The sequence below is a fragment of the Aquarana catesbeiana genome, linkage group LG04, assembly GCF_042186555.1.
Source record: "Aquarana catesbeiana isolate 2022-GZ linkage group LG04, ASM4218655v1, whole genome shotgun sequence".
Lineage (NCBI taxonomy): Eukaryota > Metazoa > Chordata > Amphibia > Anura > Ranidae > Aquarana > Aquarana catesbeiana.
In genome coordinates this window covers 439803640-439827612 of record NC_133327.1, presented here as the reverse complement: position 1 = coordinate 439827612, position 23973 = coordinate 439803640, and the positions used below count along the sequence as shown (strand labels likewise).

The following is a 23973-nucleotide window of genomic DNA, read 5'->3' as shown; positions in this document are numbered from 1 at the left end:
GAAGGTTTGGGGGTTTTATTCAGACCTCTTTATGGTACCAAAACCAAATGGAGATGTCACCCATTCTAGATCTAAAGAATCTGTTCCTGAAGATCCGCTCTTTTCGCATAGAGTCGATCAGGTCAGTGGTGTCTATCTTACAAGGAGGAGAACTTCTGGCATCTATCGACATCAGGGATGCATATCTGCATGTCCCTGTATTTCCCGCTCACCAAAGATTTCTGCGGTTCAGCAGCATTTTAAGTTTGTGGCTTTGCCCTTTGGGCTAGCTACAGCACCCCGGGTGTTTACAAAGGTGCTGGCCCCACCTCTAGCCAGGTTAAGGGCATAATAGTCTTGGCGTACCTAGACGATCTATTGCTAATGGACCAGTTGGTGGCTCATTTGGAGCAAAGCATGCGCGTTACAACCAGTTACCTGGAAAGTCTGGGTTGGATTCTCAGCCTAGAAGTGAAGTCTGTCTTAAAACCGCTAAAAAGGCTGGAGTACTTGGGCCTGATCATAGACACAGCCCAGAAAAAGGTGATCTTGCCTCAGGCAAAGATCAACTCCATAAGAGAGCTGGTGTGGATGGTCAGGTCGAAAGGAGATCCCTCCATTCGCCTTTGCATGAGGTTGTTAGGAAAGATGGTGGCTTCATTCGATGCCCAGTTCCATTCAAGACTGTTGCAAAACAGTATCCTGTTTGTATGGAACAAAAGGGTTCAAGCTCTAGATTTGCCTATGCGGCTGTCCCCAAAGGTGTCCCAAAGCCTCAATTGGTGGTTACTAACCCAGAATCTGCTGAAAGGAAAATCCTTCAGATCAATTATCTAGAAGGTGGTAACGGCAGATGTCATCCTTTCAGGCTGGGGAGCAGTGCTAGAGAAGACAACTGTCCGGGGTCAGTGGTCAAGAACCGAAAGAGCCTTGCCCATCAATATCCTAGAGATTCGGGCAGTGTGTCTGGCTCTGAAGGCCTGGACTTTCAGTTTACGGGATTGTCCTGTCGGGGTCCAATCCGACAATGTCGCAGCTGTGGCCTATATCAATCACTAAGGGGGCACCAAGAGTCACGCAGAGAGAGGTGAACCATATTCTAACTTGGGCAGAAAGGAATGTTCCGTGCCTGTTGGCAGTCTTCATTCCGGGAGTAGAGAATTGGCAGGCGGACTACCTGAGTCGCCAGCAGTTAGTCCCTTCACCCCGACATTTTTTGGGCTGTTTGCCAAAGATGGGGGACTCCGGACGTAGATCTTCTGGCGTCCAGATTCAACGTGAAGTTAGTCAACTTTGTGTCCGGGACAAGGGATCCACTCGCATGCTGAACAGATGCGTTGGTGACCCCGTGCGATCAGTTCTCACTGATTTATGCATTCCCCCCAATTCAGTTGCTGCCACGACTTCTTTGCAGGATCAAGCTGGAAAGAAAGCCGGTAATTCTGGTGGCTCCAGCATGGCCCAGAAGGTCCTGGTATGTAGAAATCGTAAAGATGGTGGTGGAGGATCCATGGTCCCTCCCACTACGGCCAGACCTACTCTCACAAGGCCCGATATTCCATCCTACCTTACAAACTCTAAATTTAACGGCTTGGCTATTTAAACCCACATTCTGAAGAAACGTGGGCTTTCCGGGTCAGTTATCTCTACCTTGATTAATGCAAGGAAGCCAGCTTCCAGAACTATATATTATAGAGTCTGGAGGGCTTATGTTTCCTGGTGTGAATCCATGTGTTGGCACCCTCGGAGGTATATCATAGGCAGAATTTATGCCTTTCTACAATTAGGGGTAGAGATGAAGTTGGCCTTGAGTACTATTAAGGGCCAAGTCTCAGCTTTATCGGTCTTATTTCAAAGACAGCTTGCTTCGCATTCTTTGTTCCGGGGTTTTATGCAAGGGGTGATGCGGCTTAATCTGCCAGTTAGATCACCTTTGAACCCTTGGGACTTGAACTTAGTTTCGTCAGTGTTACAAAAACAGCCATTTGAACCGATACAGCATATTCCCTTAGTCCTTCTGACAAGGAAGTTTGTGTTCTTGGTTGCTATATCCTCAGCAAGGAGGGTTTTTTAATTGGCTGCTCTTGCTTGTAAAGAGCCATATTTGATTATTCTCGAGGACAGAGTGGTGTTGCGCCCTCGTCCAGGTTTTCTGCCAAAAGTGGTCTTAGGTTTTCACCTGAACCAAGATATTGTCCTGCCATCGTTTTTTCCAAAACCATGTTCCAGGGAAGAGAAGTCACTACATTGTCTTGATGTGAGCGGTCAAAGTCTATTTAAAGACGACTGCTCAGATCCGGAAGACTGATGTCTTATTTGTACTGCCAGAGGGTCCTAAAAAAGGACAGGCAGCGTTGAAATCGACTGTCACTAAGTGTATTCGGCAAGTTATAATTCAGACTTATGATTTCAGGGGTAAGATTCCACCTTTTCAAGTCAGAGCACACTACCAGGGCGGTTAGTGCTTCTTGGGCAGTGCATCACCAGGCCTCCATGGCTCAGATCTGTAAGGCCGCAACTTGGTCTTCAGTACATACATTCACCAAGTTTTATCAGGTGGATGTAAGAAGGCATGAGGATATCGCCTGTGTGCTGCAGGCAGCAGTATAGGTCCTCAAGTCTGGGGGTGCCCTAGGGGTTGTCTCTCCCTGCCCTCAAATAGCATTGCTATGGGACGTCCCACATAGTACGATAAAGAAAATAGGATTTTTATAACAGCTTACCTGTAAAATCCTTTTCTTGGAGTACATCACGGGACACAGAGGACCCTCCACTCTTTCTGGGGTTTAGGTATATTGCTTTGCTACAAAAACTAAGGTACCCCTGGTAGGAAGAGGGGTTATATAGGGAGTGAACTTCCTGTATTGGGTATACCAGTGTCCATCACCTGAAGGTGCCTATATACCCACATAGTGAATACTATGGTGCTCTGTGTTCCGTGATGTACTCAAAGAAAAGGATTTTACAGGTAAGCTGTTATAAAAATTCTATTTTTTTCCCTGTGTGGTCATCTCATTAAGACCTTTTATGTACCCTTGCTGAGTTATTCTGTGGCTCAGATGTCACCAGAAGTCTGAGAGTTGCTGGTCAGTTAACTACCTAACCTCACAAAGTCTCCCATCTTAATGTGCAGTTAGTGAGGTCAGGCAGCTAACGGGTAACAAATGTCAGATTTAAAGTGGCTGTAAACCTTGTTACACCACTTGTACCTACAGATAAGCCTATAATAAGGCTTACCTGTAGGTACTGGAAATATCTCCTAAACCGTGCAGGTTTAGGTGATATTTACCATATACGCGTGTGCTGTCGTCTGCGCATGCACACTGAAGAAAGGGCAGAATCGTGCCGTCTCTAAGGGGCTCATGCCATGACTGGCGGCTCTCGTGCGCATGCATGGGAGTGACTTAACGCGGCTCCGGCCAGTCACAGAGCCACGGCCCCAGAAGAAAGAGGGGTAAAGATGGATGCGGCCACCAGCAGGGACATCATGGGCTTCATTTGCAGGTTAATGCAACATAATGGTCTTATTTGCGATGCATACTAGCCCATTATTATTATTATTATTCAGGATTTATATAGCGCCAACAGTTTACGCAGCGCTTTACAATATAAAAGGGAGACAATACAGTTATAATACAATAAAATACAAGGGGATTAAGAGGGCCCTGCTCAGAAGAGCTTACAATCAAATGGGGTGGGGCAGGTGGTACAAAAGGTTGTAACTGTGGGGAATGAGCTGGTGGAAGTGGTAGGAGATTAGTTGGAGACATGATAGGCTTTCCTGAAGAGATGAGTTTTCAGGGATCGCCTGAAGGTAGCAAGAGTAGGGGATAGCTGGATAGATGGAGGTAGCGAGTTCCAGAGGATGGGGGAGGCTGTGGAGAAATCCTGGAGACGAGCATGGGAGGAGGAGATGAGAGAGCACAGAGAGGTCCATTTGGGTGATATTTGGAGACAAGATTAGTGATGTAGCTTGGGGCAGAGTTGTGAATGGCTTTGTATGTTGTGGTTAGAATTTTGAATTTAATTCGCTGGGTGATTGGGAGCCAGTGTAGGGATTGGAGGAGAGGGTTGGCAGACACTGACCGGTTGGTAAGGTGGATAAGTCTGGCAGCAGCATTCATGATAGACTGAAGAGGGGATAGCCTATGGAGAGGTAAGCCAATGGGAAGAGAGTTGCAATAGTCAAGGCGAGAGATAACAAGGGAGTGAATGAGGAGCTTGGTGGTTTCATTTGTTAAAAAGGGGTGAATTTTAGAGATGTTACGGAGGTGAATTCTACAAACTTTTGACAACGATTGGATTTGAGGCTGAAATGACAGGTCAGAGTCTAGGATTACACCTAGTACCCTGGCGTGAGGGGAGGGACTGATGGTTGCATTGTTGATTTTGATGGAAAAGTCATGGAGGGGGGCACAGGCGGGGGGGAATAATAATAGCTCAGTTTTAGAGAGATTTAGTTTAAGGAAGTGGTGCGACATCCATGCTGATATGTCAGTTAGTAATGCGAGGGGAGACTGAAGGAGTGAGGTGAGCAGTAGACAGATTTGGGTGTCATCAGCGTATAAGTGGTATTGGAAGCCGTGAGCAGTTATTAAGTGACCAAGGGAGGAGGTGTAGATAGAGAAGGGGAGCAAGAACCGAGCCTTGGGGGACCCCCACAGAAAGGGGCAATGGAGAGGAGGAGACAGTTGTAGGTGACACTGAAGGAGCGCTGTGATAAATAGGCAGAGAACCAGCATAGAGCAGAATCTCTGTGCTTTTACTATGCAGGGTAAAAGAGGAAGTAAAACCCATTGTGGTTTATGTCCTCTTTAAGGCCTGCACACTTCATATAAAGTGTTTGAACCACTTAATTAGGGGAGAATCCAAGCACTGTTGGGTTCTTCTTGGATAAAGTGAATTTGTGACAGAGTATATCCCTGGCCAGGCTGCTTCAAATAAATGAAAGTGCCACAAGACCGTGCTTTGGATCAAAGAGGACGATGGAGCGCTACACTATTTGAGTCCAGAATAGAATATTTCCTTCTTTCGCATAACCCGTTGTATTTTGGAGGCTTCTATATGCCCCCTTTATTCATAACATAAAACATTATTCTTCTTTGCGGGAGCAAAATTTTCCTAGAAAAATGGATGTAAAATTTCACAAGGCTCTCTTTAAAGCCTAATGCCCTGTACACACGGTCGGACTTTCCGACGGAATATGTGCGATCGGAGCTTGTTGTCGGAAATTCCGACCATGTGTGGGCTCCATCTGACTTTTTCCATCAGAATGTCCAACACACAAAGTTAGAGCATGCTATAAAATTTTCCGACAACAAAATCCGATCCTTTAATTTCCGATCGTGTGTGGACAAATCCGACGGACAAAGTGCCATGCATGCTCAGAATAAGTTAAGAGACGAAAGCTATTGGCTATTGCCCTGTTTATAGTCCCGACGTACCTGTTTTACGTCACCGCGTTTGGAACGATTGGATTTTCCGACAACTTTGTGCGACCGTGTGTATGCAAGACAAGTTTGAGCCAACATCCGTCGGAAAAAATCCATGGATTTTGTTGTCAGAATGTCCGATCAATGTCCAACCGTGTGTACGGGGCATAACTCAGGCACAAAAAAATGTATTCAGATGCATTCTCCAATAACCACAAATGATATAAATCTATTTTGTTTCCACCAAATGACTTTGCAAATCAATATACTACTTACTACCTTTGTAAAAGTAATGATGTTATTACTGCGCTATACGTAGCCTGTACAGAGAGCAGAGCTGTGGGAAAGGAGTCAGCAGGCCCACAGGCTACAGGATGCCTGAAGACAACTACAGGAGGTAGGAGTATACAAGACCAGTCACCCTGTAAAATTAAGAGCTCTTTCATGCTGGATTACTGCACACATCCCAAAAAAAAAAAAAAAAAAAAAAAGCACACCAATATTCACGTTTAAATGCATATGCCTCTTATATTAACACAATATGGGCTTACTCCAAAACACAGCTTCAAGAAAGCCAAAGGGCAAAAACGGTGTGGTGTTTTCAGTGAACAGATAATTTAATGATCTATTTTATTTCGGAGAAGTTAGACTAAATACTAATACTTAATATAGAGAGATTTAAAAAAATGTTCAGAAAGATGTTAAATCTTGTTAGATATCTGTAATCCTGATTTACTGTGGAATCCATGTGCCAGCAATTTGTGTGGCCAATAACGTGCTATCATGGTTTTTATGTATAAAGTAATGTTCTTTATCTCTTTTAGCTGGAAGAAATGCAGCAGTTAAGGAGTTGTAACAGACAGCTGCAGATTGATATAGACTGTCTCACCAAAGAAATAGACCTTTTTCAGGCAAGAGGTAAGTAGCTAGGATACAGTGTAATGTTGTATCACGTTTTTTTGTATTTGAGTCTGTTCATTGCAAATACCAATGTGCATAGAGTTTCTGCCTAGTGCACATGGCTTAAAGTGCACCTGTCATGAATGTAATATGCGGTAGTGTTGTATGAGAGTTTCCTACAGAGTCATTAATGCCCAATCCACAGCATTATTTTATGTTTTGCTTACCTTTCCAACTTGCTGGGAATGAGTTGCTGACATTTAGATGATCTGATTTTATTCATCTTGCATTGTTCATTATGTAGCAATCGGGTGAAAGAGAGGGAGCTATCCATGTTTCTGTAGTCACCCAGTACATCAGCTTTTTTACCACTTTTTTTTTTTTTACACTGTTACCAGATTGGCTGGCAGGAACAAGTATATTTTGACCAATTCAGGATTATGGGCATAGGAGATACAGCCTACAAAAAAAAAAACCCTCAACCATGTTTCTCTGTTGTATCTCCTACACTCTGCTGGCAATAGTGGAGCTGCAGCAGCTGTCAAGGGCCAAATACCGGATGTCAAAATGACTGTCATGACAATCTCGGTTTGACAGTGGCTGTAGCTACTTTTGTGTGTAATGACATGTAAATGATCTCTGCAAGTGCCATTAATACAATGTAATTTGAATAGGGCAGGGTTTGAATTGATATGTAGATAGGTTGGAGTTTCGGCATAAAATATTTCATAGTTTACATCTTTAACACAGCCAAAAAAAATCCCACTCTGATGCCTAGAAATTAGGGCTGTTACTGATTAAAATTTTCGTGGTCTATTAATCGATTTTTTTTTTTTTTTAATCGACTAATTTTGATTAATTATAATGCACATACAAATCCAACTACTTTTAGCTGATCTCCTTGCATTGCAACTCTGCATTAGTCAGTGGTAAATGTGGTATATGCTATATACAATCACCCGACACTAGTTCGTTTTCACAATCCATGACTTAACTTCACAGTTCACACAAATACGTTTTAAATTCAAACTGTAGCACTGACGTAAGTAATTTTTTTTTATTAAACTTTAAGAAAAACGTAGAAAGTTAGTTTAACTTTAATTATAAAACTTATCTAGTATATTGACTGTCAGTCACTTTATAGTAGGCAAGTAGGCATCACTTTAGCCAGTCACGCAGACAGAGTGTTTACATTTTCTGGAAGCAGACATGATCGCATTTTATTGATATACCCTGAAGAACTGAACAGTCAATCAAAAGCAAGCGCCGCTGTCATGGCAACAGCAGAAGCTGATCCACATGGCAAAAATATCACAGCTTATAAGCCTCTAAGGACAACAATGTTAAAAACGGAGGTTATCAAATTTGCTTACACTTAGCTCACTGAATGATCCTAATTAACCACATCCATATTTACCATCACTGTCTAGGCTGTCCGGTGATGTCACGTACATCAACGTCACCGGACTCCTCCCCCCTTCCCTTCGTTAGCAGATGGAGGCACTTGGGGAAGGGGGGAGGAGTCTGGTGACGTCGATGTCCGTGACGTCACCGGATCTCCGACAGAACTCCCTGAAGACCCGGAAGCCGGCAGAGAGGTGAGTACCGATCAAAAAATTTTGATCGATCAAAAAAATTAACGATTAATCGAGGAATTAATCGTTAATTTCCGCAGCCCTACTAGAAATGTATAAAAGGCCCCTCTTGGAGCACATTCACTAGCCTGTTAAGGTGATTGAAGGCAGAAGGTTTTTTCATCTTCATGCATTCTATGCATTGAGATAAAAAAACCTTCTGTGTGCAGCCTCCCCCCTCAGCCCCCCTAATACCTGAGCCCATCCCTATCCAGCTATGTTGCACGAGAGACTCAGCTGCCCGGGACCCTCCTTCTCATTGGTTGAGACAGCAGCGGAGCGCCATTGGCTCCCGCTGCTGTTAATCAAAGTCAGAGAGCCAATGAGGGGAAAGGAGGCGGGGCCTAGCCAGGGCTCCACGTCTGAATGGACACAGTTGGTGTGCCCCCATAGCAAGCTACTTGCTGTGGGGGCACTCAACAGGAGGGAGGCGCCAGGAGTCGGAGAGGGACCCGGGAAGAGGAGGATCAGGGCTACTCTATGCAAAACTACTGCCCAGGTAAGTATGACATGTTTGTTATTTTTAGGCAAAAAAAGAGACTGTAGCTTCACCTTAACGCTCAGTTACTAGCATAAGCACAGGCACATAATGCAGCTTCCCATAAACCGTGGTAGCTACTATACTAGGATGAAACTGCTTAGTGGTCACAAACCTTATGTTCCACCGTGGCATTCAGAGTATATATATATATATATATATACACACACACACACACACACACACACACACACACACACACACACACACACACACACACACACACATGCAAGAGCGCCGGTACCGGGGGTGTGTGAGCGATCGGGCGACAGTGGCGCTTTCCTTCAGTTTCACACACAATCCCGGTGTCTGCAGCCACCTGATTGTGTGCAATACCCCCCCGCCGTTAGGTCTCTACGTCGTCAAAAGGATTAATAGCCATTCAAACTCCTTTGTGTAAACTTGTGTGCATGTTATCAGGCCAGAATCACCAGGGTATGTAAACTTTTGATCATGGTCATTTGGGTAGTTTCTGTTGTTATTATGATTTAAAAAGAGTAAACACAGTTGATTGATAATAAATGGCTTCAGTCAAACACTAACCATGAGTGAAAAAAGTTTGTGTTCTCATTCATATTCTCTGAAAAATGGCTAAGAAATCATAAATTCTGCCAGGGTATGTAAACTTTTGAGCACAACTGTATGTGTGTATACACACACACACACCTCAAATGTGAATATCATGAAAACGTTTATTTCAGTACTTCAATTCAAAAAGTGAAACTCCTATTTTATTTCTCTCTCTCTCTCTCTCTCTCTCTCTCTCTCTCTCGCGCTATATCATATATATATATATATATATATATATATATATATATATATAGATAATAATGAAAAGTGTGGCGCTAATGAGTGGTGAGACACATGCTACTAGTCAAGTAGTAGTGATCTCTATAGAGGAGTAATAAAGCTAAAGTGTAAACTTATGAAGTGAAAGGTAATTGTTTTATAAAATATCCCAAAGGAATGTAGAGTATAAAGTAATAGTGAATACTTAGATGTGTAAGGGGGTAGGATACTCAGTAACAACCTGTAGGTTAATTAAGAAACAATCGTGCATACAGAACCATATTCCAAAAAGATAATACAGAAAAATAGTGATGCAAGGTATCTTAATATACTAAGTATGCAGCTCCACAAAAATAATGTTCATTAAGGTAAAAGCCAAGAGAAAGGACATCCAGATCCCTAAAAAGGGTAAACATATATGGATACTCAAAGTCTATTAACCCCTTCCCGCCGACCGAACGCATATATGCGTACTCGGCTTTCCGGGGTTATACCGGGATGATGCCCGCAGCTGCAGGCATCATCCCGGTACCGTTGTTTTCAGCGGGCGATCAGCTACCCGAGTATAACAACCGATGTGGCTAAAAGCCACTCGGTTGTTATACCGGAGGAGCGGGAGGGGACATCCCCCCCTCCCGCCGCTGTTACCGGGCCTCCCGTGCGATCGGGAGGCCCGGTGTCCGTTCGGCTGCCTTCGGCGGCTGGGGGCGGACTGGAACGAAGCTGCGAGCGGCTTCGTTCCAGCCTTCTTCTTGTAAATGCGGAAGCGACGTCATGACGTCACTTCCCGTTTACTCGGCTGCCAATGGCGCCGAATTTTAAAAAGTACACAGTATTCAGAATCGCCGTTTTCGACGATCTGAATACTTTGAAGTGTAAAGGAGGGATCGGGGATCTTTTAGACCCCCGATCCCTCCATAAAGAGTACCTGTCACCACATATTACTGTCACAAGGGATGTTTACATTGCTTGTGACAGCAATAAAAGTAAAAAAAAAAAAACGGAAGTCGCGCCCGCATATGTAAACGGTGTTCAAACCACACATGTGAGGTATCGCCGCGATCGTCAGAGCGAGAGCAATAATTCTAGCCCTAGACCTCCTCTGTAGCTCAAACCTGGTAACTGTAAACATTTTTTAAATCGTCGCCTATGGAAATTCAAAGGTACCGTAGTTCGTCGCCATTCCACTAGTGCGTGCAATTATAAAGGGTGACATGTTTGGTATCTATTTACTCGGCGTAACATCATCTTTCACATTATACAAAAAAATTGGGGTAACTTTACTGTTTTTGGATTTTTTGGATTTTTTAAAATACATGAAAGTGTCACTTTTCCAAAAATTTGCGTTTAAAACACCGCTGCACAAATACCGTGTGATAAAAAAATATTGCAACAATCGCCATTTTATTCTCTAGATTCTCCTGCTAAAAAAATATATATAATGTTTGGGGGTTCTAAGTCATTTTCTAGCAAAAAATACGGATTTTAACTTGTAAACACCAAATTTCAAAAATAGGCTTAGTCATGAAAGGGTTAATGGGTGGATGGGGTACTCCTAATTTAGTCCCACAGCCATCTGGGCGTAAGCCGTCTTCCTATAAGATGATTACAGGCTGTTTAGGAAGGGTCCTTAGGTACAAGCAGATTCTTGACTCGTGGGTGGTCTCAACACAGAGAAAGAAAAGCAAAAGGATGCCCTTACCAGATAAGGTGGACTCACAGGCCGTTGGTGGTGAGTCAAACGAGCTTGCACCGTCAAGCGGTATGGGGTGAAGATCTGTAGGAAGACTTGTGTAGAATCTTGTCAGAAGTCCTCAGATGGTGTACCAAATTAGGATCCGGGGCCCCCAGGATTCGGTTTCGGTCGCCGAATGACCGTTTCCTCAAAAGCCCGTCATATGAACCAATAGGCAAAGAAAAGAAAAAAGCTTCCACATAGTGTAAATCCTTATTTTGTAAAAAGCGTTAGAGCACTTTATTAAGGAGTACACTCCAAAAATTTTTTTACAAGCGAGGGCATTAAAAACTCGGCTCAAAGTAAAATTGATATAAAAAAAGAATAAAAAACAGTATAAAAACAGTGCAGTGGGTAGCGGTGGGGTGTAGTCATAGAGACCCGACGCGTTTCGCCTCCAAAGGCTTCTGCTGGGGTATGAATAAGCCCCCCAGGCGTATATATCTATCTCAGGATAGAAACTGTGCTCATAATCAAAATACAAACTGTCAAACAGCCGCAAACTCTACTGTGAGATATAAAATAGTGCTAAGTCACACATTCAAATATACTAATTAACCACTTCAACCCGGAAGGATTTACCCACTTCCTGACCAGGCCATTTTTTGCGAACTGCATCGCTTTAACTGACAATTGCGTGGGCGTGCGATGCTGTACCCAAAGTCATTTCCCCCCCCCACAAATGGCTTTCTTTTGGTGGTATTTGATCACCTCCTGTGGTTTTTATTTTTTGTGCTATCTACAGTGACTGCACTTCCAAGTGCACTTGCAGTGCAAAGTGGATTTGCCTTTAGTAAATTAACCCCATGGTGCCACTCTAATCAGCGAAATAATGCAAACACATGTAAAGGTTTCCTGAGTCTTTAAATGGTCTCTGTCTGGTTCAGTAGGTTACACAATCATGGGGAAGACTGCTGACTTGACAGTTGTCCAGAGGACCGTCATTGACACCCTCCATGAGGAGGGTAAGTCACAAAAGGTCATTGCTAAAGAAGCTGGCTGTTCAGAGTGCTGTATCCAAGCACAGAAATGGAAGATTGAGTGGAAGGAAAAAGTGTGGTTAAAAAAAGTGTACAAGCAACAGGGGTAACTGCAGCCTTGAGAGGATTGTGAAGCAAAGGCCATTCAAGAATTTGGGGGCAATTTACAAGGAGTGGATTATGCCTAGTGTCAGTGTTTAAAGAGCCACTACACAGACGTATCCAGGACATGGGCTACAACTGTTGCATTCCTTGTGTCAAGCCACTCCTGAACCAGAGACAACATCAGAAGCGTCTTACCTCGGCTAAGGAGAAAAGGGACTGGACTGTTGCTCAGTGGTCCAAAGTCTTCTTTTCAGATAAAAGTAAATTTTGCATTTCATTTGGAAATCGAGGTCCCAGAGTCTGGAGAAAGAGGGGAGAGGCACAGAATTGGGTCCAGTGTGAAGTTTCCACATGGTGTTTGCCCACTGTGTTTTATCAAATCCAAAGTCAGCACAGCCCTCTACCAGGAAATTCTAGAGCACATCAAGCTTTGCTCTGCTGACCAGCTTTATGGAGATGCTGCTTTCATTTTCCAGCAGAACTTGGCACCTGCCCACACTGCCAAAAGTACCAATACCTGGTTTAATGATCATTGTATCTCTGATTCATTGGCCAGCAAACTTGCCTGACCTAAACCCCATAGAGAATCTGTGGGGTATTGTCAAGAGGAAGATGAGACACACCAGACCCAACAATGCAGACGAGCTGAAGGCTGCTATCAAAGCAACCTGGGCTTCCGTAACACCTCAGCAGTGCCACAGGCAGATCGCTTCCAAACCACACTGCATTGATGCAGTAATTCATGCAAAAGGAGCCCTGACCTAGTATTAAAGTGGAGTTCCACCCACTTTTACAACTCTTCAGCATCCCTCACTAAACTGTGCACTGTAAACGAATATATTATTATTAAAAAATATATTTTTTATTTTTTTCTCAGCACCTACTGTATATCTGCTGTATTCATTTTTCACTTCCTCCTCCCTGGCCGTGGCCCATCACATCATTTCCTGTTTGCAATGCCTTCTGGGAAGGGGGGCGGCAACTTGCTCTGACACTGCCGTTGCTGTGGAAACCTGACCTGAAACCTATTACACTGCTTGTGCTGCACTGAGCATGTACGAGATCTGCAAGGATGAGATCCAGGAAGAAATACAGTCTGGCTTCAGATGCCCACACTTAAGATGGCCACGGCCTGCTGGAAGTTTATCAAAAATAACTACTACTATAAACTAACAAAACAGACCTTAGTTTACAGACTAACTTTACTAGAATACATTAAGCTTGTGTATTATAGGGATATTTTTATTTAAAAAGCATAATTTCGGCTGAAACACCACTTTAAGTATAGTATGCACTGTACATTTACATACTTTTCAGTAAGCCAGTATTTCTGTATTAAAAATCCTTTTTTTTTTTATTGGTCTTATGTAATAATCACATTTTCTGAGATATTGGATTTTGGGAACTGTAGCTTCCCAGTATCGGCAAAACTCATGCAGCCGCAGGCCATGACATTCCCACCACCATGCTTGACTGTAGGCAAGACACACTTGTCTTTATGTCACACACACTTGACACCATCTGAACCAAATAAGTTTATCTTGGTCTCCTCAGACCACAGGACATGGTTCCAGTAATCCATGTCCTTAGTCTGCTTGTCTTCAGCAAACTGTTTGCGGGCTTTCTTGTGCATCATCTTTAAAAGAGGCTTCCTTCTGGGATGACAGCCATGCAGACCAATTTGATGCAGTGTGCGGTGTATGGTCTGAGCACTGACAGGCTGACCCCCCACCCCTTCAACCTCTGCAGCACTGCTGGCAGCACTCATACATCCATTTCCCAAAGACAACAAAGATATGACGCTGAGCACGTACACTCAACTTCTATGGTCGACCATGGCGAGGCCTGTTCTGAGTGGAACCTGCCCTGTTAAACCGCTGTATGGTCTTGGCCACCATGCTGCAGCTCAGTTTCAGAGTCTTGGCAATCTTCTTATAGCCTAGTCCATCTCTATGTAGAGCAACAATTTTTTTTTTCAGATCCTCAAAGAGTTCTTTGCCATGAGGTGCCATGTTGAACTTCCATTGACCAGAATGAGAGCTATAACACCAAATTTAACATACCTGCTCCCCTTTCACACCTGAGACCTTGTAACACTAACGAGTCACATGACACCAGGGAGAGAAAATGGCTAATTTTGGATATTTTCACTTAGGGGTGTGAGAAACAAAGCAGAAAAAGAGCTTTGTTTTTAGTGTAGTAAATTGTTAAAAAATTACAACTTTAATTATCTTTACAATGCACTCACGTTCTGACCGTGGTGATAGGCATTGGATAGAAGTTAGGGTCGCTTCAGCTGTCCTTGATGGTCCTTCGGTTCCGAGCTGGGCAGCGGTGATTTTACAGTCCCCGGGCGCTCCAGTGGTGTCTAGCTCCGAGGCTGAGGGATGTCATGGCAGGCACATCAGCAGGTAACGTCCACAGGGCATGTCAAACGCTGGAGAGTGATGGGCGTAGCTATAGAACTCGCGTTCAGAGCATGCATGCAATGTTATACAAGCTGTACAATCACTACTTTACATTGTAGCAAAGTCATTTTTTCAGTGTTGTCACATAAAAAAATATAATAAAATATTTACAAAATTGAGAGGGGTGTACTCACTTTTGTGAGATACTGTATATAGACGCGCATGAACTTTTATGGCATCCTAGTCTATGTCCGTAGGGTTCAATATTGACTTGGCCCACCCTTTGGAACTATATCCGCTTCAACTCTTCTGGGAAGGCTGTCCACAAGGTTTAGAAGGGTGACCATTCTTCCAGAAGCGCATGGGTGAGGTCAGGCACTGATATTGAACGAGAAGGCCTGGCTCACAGTCTCTGCTCTAATTCATCCCAAAGGTGTTCTATTGAGTTGAGGTCAGGACTCTGTGCAGGCCAGTCAAGTTTCTCCACCCCCATCCATGTCTTTTATGGACCTTCCTTTTGTGTACTGGTCCAAATTATTTGGTGGAGGGGGAATTAGTGTGTGGTTGTTTTTCAGGCGTTGGGCTTGGCCCTTTAGTTCCAGTGAAGGGAACTATTAAGGTGTCAGCATACCAAAACATTTTGGACAATTTCATGCTCCCAACTTTGTGGGAACAGTTTGGGGATGGCCCCTTCCTGTTCCAATGTGACTGCTCAACAGTGTACAGACAAGGTCTATAAAGACATGGATGAGTGAGTTTGGGGCGAAGGAACTTGACTGGCCTGCATAGAGTCCTGACCTCAACCCCATAGAACACCTTTGGGATGAATTAGAGTGGAGACTGCGAGCCAGGCCTTCTCGTCCACATCAATGCCTGACCTCACAAATGTGCTTTTGGAAGAATGGTCAAACATTCCCATACACATTCCTAAACCTTGTGGACAGCCTTCCCAGAAGAGTTGAAGCTGTTATAGCTGCAAAGGGTGGGCCAACTCAATATTGAACTCTACGGACTAAGACTGGGAAGCCATTCATGTTCATGTAAAGGCAGGCGTCCCAATACTTTTTTGTGTGTGTGTGTATTATTTCACAAAAGTGAGTACACCCCTCACATTTTTGTAATTATTTTATTATACCTTTTCATGTGACAACCCTGAAGAAATTACACTTTGCTACAATGTAAAGTAGTGAATGTACAGCTTGTATAACAGTGTAAATTTGCTGTCCCCTCAAAATAACTCAACACACAGCCAATAATGTTTAAATCGCTGCCAACAAAAGTGAGTACACCACGAAGTGAAAATGTCCAAATTGGGCCCAATTAGCCATTTTCCCTCCCCTGTGTCATGCGACTTATTAGTGTTACAAGGTGTCAGGTGTGAATGGGGAGCAGGTGTGTTAAATTTGGTGTTATCGCTCTCGCTCTCTCATACTGGTCACTGGAAGTTCAACATGGTACCTCATGGCAAAGAACTCTCTGAAGAGCTGAAAAAAAAATTGTTGCTCTACATAAAGATGACCTAGGCTATAAGAAGATTGCCAAGACCCTGAAACAGCGCTGTGAGGGGTGTACTCACTTTTGTGAGATACAGTGTGTGTGTGTGTGTGTGTGTGTATGTATGTATGTATGTATGTGTGTGTGTGTGTGTGTGTATGTATATATGTGTATATGTGTATATATATATATATATATATATATATAAAATCTCAGCATAGGTGTGCGCAGCCTATTGCATTAGGGTGTGCACCCCAAAGCTCAAACACACACTACCGATCACGCACGATGTTCATTCAGAAAGAGAGGTGGCTGATAAATACATATTTACCAGCCCCTTCCCTCACTCATCCTAAAACATCCCCGCAGGAGAGGAGGAAAAGCCGGCAGTGCTGCAGAGGGAAGGAGGGGGGAGCCAGGGCAGTAGGGGGAAATCTGTGCTGCACAGGGTGATTAGGGTGTGCCTGGGCACACCCTGTGCGCACGCCTATGATAGACAGATAATCTGAGAAAAAAATTTAAGTAGAGGTGGTGCTGGCAGAGGAGAGTTTCTGTGGAATATCCTCCATTACACTGGTCTTTGAACTGATGATATCCTCAATGAGCAGATTCAGACCTCTTGTAATTTAAGAGGTCAACCTTTTCAGCGAAAGCATACAATTTGTAATTACATGGGTGCCGGTGGTTGTTTGCTAAAAAAAAAAAAAAAACGTATCTGGAGTCATCACTTTTTTTATTTTATGAACATGGACACCCAAGTTTATTATATATTTTTGTATTCATCTCTTCTTATGTTTTATGCATAGGGACACAATTTTATTTTTATTATTTAACTATTTTTAAAGGACACCTTTTCTTTCAATATATAGAAGATTTATAGTAGATTTTATACAGTTGTTATATATATATATATATATATATATATATATTGGATGTCTACACTATACCATATATTCAAAACACTTCTGAGTGAAAAGGAAGTATGTAGGGGGAGCACTGCACATTGTTTGTAGGTTTGAAATAAAGAAAATTAATGAAGCCACTACGAAATCTAAGGACCTGTAAGCTGCAATATATGTATATGTTTTGTTCCTGCTTTTAGATATGCTTTAAATTCTGTGTATGCTGTCATGTAGATGTGAGGAGAATAAAGTAGAGCTAAAGGCAATTTTTTTTATTGGTGTCCCATTGGGGAGATTTTTCTTGACTTCCTATCCCATAGCCAAAACTGGAAGTCAGCTGAATTTCCTCCACAGTGAGGGAATCCCAGACTGTCACCAGAACAAATGTCCCTATTAGAAGATTTCCCCTTTTTTACTGTTCTGGGGACAACCCAAAATGTGTGATTTCATTTTACTTTCAATGATCATGGTAAGCAGGACATGTAGAGAAGGTAAATTTCCCTAATGGGGTTCTAATACCGCACCACTCTATCCAAAAAATAAAAAAAGTTTAATCTTTAAATGAAAGGTTTGATCGCAAAGAAATAACTTTCTTCCTTTTACTTCTTTAGGGCCGCATTTCGATCCAAGTGCCATTCATAACTTCTATGATAACATTGGATTTCTTGGCCCAGTGCCACCCAAACCTAAAGGTACCGCATCAGTTGGTAAGTTGAAGGAGTGAAAATGTTTATATACAGATATTAAGGCTCCATAGGTGTATTTTTTTCTTTTTTTTTCTTTTGTAATATACTTACTTTTCCTGCTGGTCACGTGATTTGCAGGGCACTTATAAGATCTTCAGTTGTTAGTGATCATCAGTAATGCAGAGTGTGCTTTAGCAATCATTGATGAGCGCAGGGCACTGTGGTGGTGAAGTTTTTTGCTTTATGGTTTTATAATCCTATTGGGGAGGGGGGGCATTTAAAATATATATATATACATACATATCTATATATAGAATTTAATATATCTATCTGTAGATCCAAAACTGGTTTAGTGGCACTCACGGGTCTTGAAGAGGAGGAAGATCAAAAACAGCAGTGTTTTTATTGTCAACATTGCGATGAAGCTTAGTCCATCTTTCTAAAGATTCTTGACGGATTTATATGGATTTCTTTGTGGGTGTGCACCTGGGCGTTTACTTAAAGCATTATGCCGTGGCTACCCTTGGAACTGTTAGATGTATGTATATAGAGATATAAATATAGATAGATATTTATACAGGTGGATCTCATAAAATTAGAATATCATCAAAAAGTAAATTAATTTCAGGAATTCAATTCAAAAAGGGAAACTCCTATATTTTATATAGAGTCATTACACACAGTGATATATTTCAAGCATTTCTTTCTTTTAATTTTGATGAGTATGGCTTACAGCTAGTGAAAACCCAAAATGCAGTATCTCAGAAAATTAGAATATTACATAAGACCAATAAAAAAAAGGATTTTTAATACAGAAATGTTGACTTACTGAAAAGTAATATATATAAAAGGAGATTTACTTTTTGAATTGCCCGCAAGGTAACCCCACGGGAAAGCGCTTCTTCGGGGTTATCTGTTAAGAGGAGGAGCCACAAGAGCCCCCGAGGGACCCCAGAAGTCATGTTCGGGCCACTCTGTGCAAAACGAACTGATAGTGGAGGGAAGTATGACACATGTTGTTTAAAAAAAAAAAAAAAAAAGGCGCGCAAATCTTTACAATAACTTTTTGATGATCTAATTTCATGAGATGCACCTGTATATATCTCTATCTATCTCTAGATATATATCTATCTCTATACCTACTTACACTTTAAAACATACTATGTACTTTCAGTCTGAGGGGTATAACCACCTTCCGCCCGCTCACTGTAAATATAATGGGAACAGGCACGTACATGTACGTGACTGGCCTTCTTCCAGGTTTGGCATGCGCACCCCCTGCCGACCTGTGCTGTGATTAAACACATCACAAGTATGGCAGCAGATTTCAGCCAGTGATTTCAGCTGAAATTGGCTGAAACTCTGTGTAAATGGGGACAGCCATCTGGCTTTCTCCCCTGAAAAGCAGGGAGAAAAAAGCAGTCAGATTGGTAAGTAAAAGCAGCACACATTGCATACGTTACGTTTGTTAGGCACACAGTTAACCTCTTGATTACCTCTAGATGTTAACCCCTTACCAACTAGTGTCATTAGTACAGTATTAGTGTACAGCATTATCGCTGATCACTGTATTAGTGTAACTAGCAGTGTCGGTTAGTGACCCTCCCAGCCAGTGTCTGTTGGCACCAGATTGTACGCCACACTATCACAGTCCCACTATGTTGCCAATCACTGCCATTACAGTATGGCATCTATAGCCGCATATATTCCAGTATGTAGACCATAGTTTGTAGGCGATATAACTTTTGCACAAACCAATTAACATACACTTATTGGGATTTTTTTTTTCCACCAAAGACATGTAGCAGAATATATTTTGGCCTAAATTTTATTTTTTACATTTTTTTTATAAATATATATTTATAAATATCTTTTTTTTTTCAGAATTTTCTGTCTTTTTTTGTTAATATAATAAAAAAAACTGTGTTGATCAAATACCACCAGACGTAAGCTATGTTTTTGTGAAAAAAAAATTGTTTAAATTACATTTGTATACAGTGTTGCATGACCGCACAAAAGTAGCGCAGTGCCAAATAGCAAAAATGCTCTGGTTAGGAAGGGGGTAAAAAAAACCTTCCAGAGGTGAAGTGGTTAAAACAAGCTCATGGCTGCAGAACTGTACTGTAGTTTTTATTAATGAAGAACAATCTATAGTGAAAGGACGGATGAATGAAAGTCCCATCTCCTACAGCCTAGCTATAGTACGTAAGGGGTGAAAAGGGTGGCATAGTTGGCACGCTTGGTTCTGTTAATCCCTGCCACACTGGAAGATTGTGGGGGAGGGGGCTGCTATTGAAAGATTAGGATTTCAACTAAACGAGGAGCCAACAGCATAAGGAACACATCCCTTTGATCATAAAGTCTCTTGTGCTAAATGCCCTAAAAATGTAATTTTCTGCTTGGGTGAAGAACTCTGCACGAAGATACAAGTCAGGTCCTAGGCATCAGCAAAAAAAAATCTTACCTTCTAAGGGAATGCAGACACTACAACTTTTATCATCAAAACACTCAAAGTTCACCAGCTGAATAAAATGAATTGAGTACCCCCATTCAGAATTACTGTGCATAGGACATTGTCTAACAAAGAGCTATTCTTTCAGAGCAGAAACGGGTAGGAATCTGCAACAAAGTTTGTTAAAATCCTTGTATTGGAGGTACGAAACTGCAGGCGCAAAACAGACATCTTACAGGTCCTCTGGTTGCTATAAAAAGTTCACACTAAATACCAAATTCTATAACTGTAAAAAGATGACACGGGAGTGTATTTTTAGGGCTCGTTCACACATAATGCAATGACTGGTGTCTAGTCACTGTAAGAACTCAATTTACCTCTAGGGCACATAGAAAACAATTGTCTATTTCCCTAATTCACACCTGAAAATGTTATCGCAGCTCACTGGATGGCACCACCTGTCTCTACACAGCAGCACAACTCCCCAAGCTGCTGTGCGTTGACATGAATGGCTGCATTGTGCACTTCAAATAAAATTGAAAGAAAATAAAAGAACTGTGTGATGCACTGAAACGCGCATCACACCAGCCCCTCACTGAGGCTCACTCCAGCCGAAACAGCTACCCACACACTAAACTGCAGCTGTTTAGTAGTGTGTGGGAAGTGTAAATTTGGTCCTGAGAAGGAGAGTTTAAAAAAAAAAATTAAAACGCTAAAATGGGTTAAAGAACAGACCTTGGGATGTACATATCCACTTATCTGGGCCTTCTGCTTCTCTTTCTGTCTTAGATTAATTGTTTTTTTCAAGGCAGTAGTGGGTAACGCTTTGTATGAAATCTAAGACTTGGCAATCTGACACATGGAATTATCTTCAGTTTTCAGTACAATGATATAGTCCTGTGCCTGTTGTGAAAGATGTTTATTTTTAGTTTTAGCCCCTTTTTTGTTCATCAGCTGTACTAACACAAATACAATAGTTTCTGCAATACCCAGCCATTACTCTGCTTAGTAAAAGAGAAGTGTTTATCATCAGGACACTGGAGAAATAGCTACTGAAAATAGAGCCTTGAAGTCATATGCAAAGGGGAATCCCTCCTGCCAAGCCATTGTCTTCTCCCAGTGGGAGGTTGTGCAAGTGGGGGGGGGGGAGACAGTGATTATTGCTAGTGTCTATAAGCGCTGCGTAAACTGTTGGCGCTATATAAATCCTGTATAATAATAATAATACCAGCCACTAGTGATAATTGCAGGTAAAATCAGGCAGACTGTTTGTACCAAAGTTGTTAGAGCGATCAATTCATTCAACATTCAGCCTGCCCATACACAGTTTGAATCTTGGCTGGATCCTGCTGAACTGAACGAGATTCAAACTGCCTATGGCCATTAGGCCCCTTTCACACTGGGGAGGGAGGTGCGTCGGCAGTAAAGTGGCGCTATTATTAGCAGCGTTTTAGTGGCGGTATTTGGCCGCTAGCGGGCGGTTTTACCCCCTGCTAGTGGCCAAGAAAGGGTTAAAAATATAGCCGCGCTACCCTATTTATTTCAATGGGCACAAGCAGTGTATACACCGCTCCGAAGATGCTGCTAGCAGGACTTTTTTTCCCGTCCTGCTAGCGCATTGCACACTGGAGACACAGCAGCGACTGTTTCGGGTCGGTTTGCAGGCACTATTTTTAGCACAATAGCACCTGCAAACCGCCCCAGTGTGAAAGGGGTCTTAGTGTGGCTATCAACAGCAATCTGCTGAACATCGTTGAAGTAGTAGTTCAGGATGGTGAAACAAAGAAACTCCTTTTGACCTAAACTTTGAAGTGTGCATGTACTTAAAGGACCTGTTCACACCACATGCAGTACAGTGTTTTTTGTTTTGTTTTTTTTGCATCAAAAAATCATGCAAAGTAGATTATATGGCTTCCAATGGTATAGTTCACACCAGCGCAGTGCTTTTCAGTTCCAGAAAAAAAGTGCAACATGACGTTTTTTTTTTCCCTGCACAGAACTTTACTGGCATGCGGTAAAACGCATCAAAAAAGCGTTGAAACTGCCCATGCAACCATTAAACAATTTTAACAGTTTGAAAAAAAATGTATATATTACTCCAGTTACATTTAATTATTTTTTAATTAGTTATGATGCAATTTCTTGGATCAATGTTGTGTTTTTTTTTTTTTTTTTTTTTAGGTTCCCTTTTTTATAGAAGGCATAACCCTGAAATTGAATTTCCTGTTCCTTTTTCTGACCCCCCCCCCACCACCACCACCACAAAATCTTTACCTTTTTTTTAGTTTTCATTTCTTTGGTTTCCAAAGTAAAAAAAAAAAATAGCAAACACCATGCTTGATAGACTGTATTTAATTTTGTGACTTATAGAAGTATTCTGGCATATGAAATAAGATGCAAATAAAATTAAAAAACAAGTGCAACGCTGACCAAAAAAATCTTTCCAAGTGTAAATAGAAAATGCATTTCCTGGGGAAAATGCGTTGGAATGCTGAATAGCTGAATTGCTAAAACTGCCCCCGTCAAAATTGCCCCGTCAAAACTGCCCCGTCAAAACTGCCCCATCATACTGCCACCATCAAAACTGCCCCCATCATATTGCCATCAAAACTGCCCCCATCATATTGCCATCAAAACTGCCCCATCATATTGCCACCATCAAAACTGCCCCCATCATATTCCTCTATTATAAATCAGTACATGGTGTGTCTGTCCCCTCCCCCGGGCTCTGTAATCGGAGCTGAGATGCTCCAGCCACCTCCCCCCCTGTGTATAACAGAAGCTTTGGTAACCATGGCAACATAAGCAGCACAGTACACTGTGTTTAATGGCTAAAATTTCCTGAAATGACCACTAAACAAACAGCTTTTTCACAAAAACTGTAAAAGGTATCAAACTGAAAAGATATAGCCAGATAGCTGAGTATTTTGTGAACATTTTAAAGTTTGTTTGGCGTCTGTAGGTGAAAGTATGAAGGAGCTGAAACTTTTGGGAGCGGAAGAAGATTTTAAGGATTTGAAGCATGCTCCCATTAAATTCAATGTTAAAAAAAAAGTGTTAAAAAGCTTAATATTTTAAAAAGTATAAATAGTAGAAAAAAAAGTTGAAAAAGTCCATCAGCTGAAAGAGACGAATATTATAGTTGAATGGTTTTAATAGCTGAAAGTATGCAGAAGTTACGCAGAGCCAAAAAACGTACAGAATAAAGAAATAAAAATAAATAAAATCGAATAACAATAGTGGGACTGCTAAAGCAGTCTCACTAAATAGCAAAGATTATTAACACCTTACTGTTTACATTGCACTGCTCGTCCCTGGGGACGCACGCGGTGATCAGTGGTGAGCTATGTCCCTCACAGCTGATCACATGTAAACAAATGCCGGTTATTTTATATATATATATATATATATATATATATATATATATATATATATATATATATATATATATATATATTAATATAATATACACACAGGTCCATAAATATTGGGACATCAACACAATTCTAATCTTTGTGGCTCTATACACCACCACAATGGATTTGAAATGAAACGAACAAGATGTGCTTTAACTGCAGACTTTCAGCTTTAATTTGAGGGTATTTACATCCAAATCAGGTGAACGGAACGGTGTAGGAATTGCAACAGTTTGTATATGTGCCTCCCTCTTTCTAAGGGACCAAAAGTTATGGGACAGTTGGCTGCTCAGCTGTTCCATGGCCAGGTGTGTTATTCCCTCATTATCCCATTTACAGGGAGCAGATAAAAGGTCCAGAGTTCATTTCAGGTGTGCTATTTGCATTTGGAATCTCTTGCTGTCAACAATATGAGATCCAAGGAGCTGTCACTATCAGTGAAGCAAGCCATCATTAGGCTGAAAAAACAAAACAAACCCATCAGAGAGATAGCAAAAACATTAGGTGCGGCTAAATCAACTGT

The 23973-nt window shown here is 41.9% G+C and overlaps 1 protein-coding gene across 2 annotated transcripts in view; it reads left to right on the top strand.

Annotated features, from left to right (window-relative positions):
- The window catches only part of TAB2 (TGF-beta activated kinase 1 (MAP3K7) binding protein 2), a 162012-nt gene that overhangs the window by 121425 nt on the left and 16614 nt on the right, over nt 1-23973 (top strand). For both annotated transcript variants that reach the window (XM_073627441.1, XM_073627440.1), the window contains exons 6-7: nt 6236-6329; nt 17508-17603. In XM_073627441.1, the coding sequence (XP_073483542.1) occupies nt 6236-6329; nt 17508-17603 (190 nt within the window). The remainder of the gene's footprint in view (nt 1-6235; nt 6330-17507; nt 17604-23973) is intronic.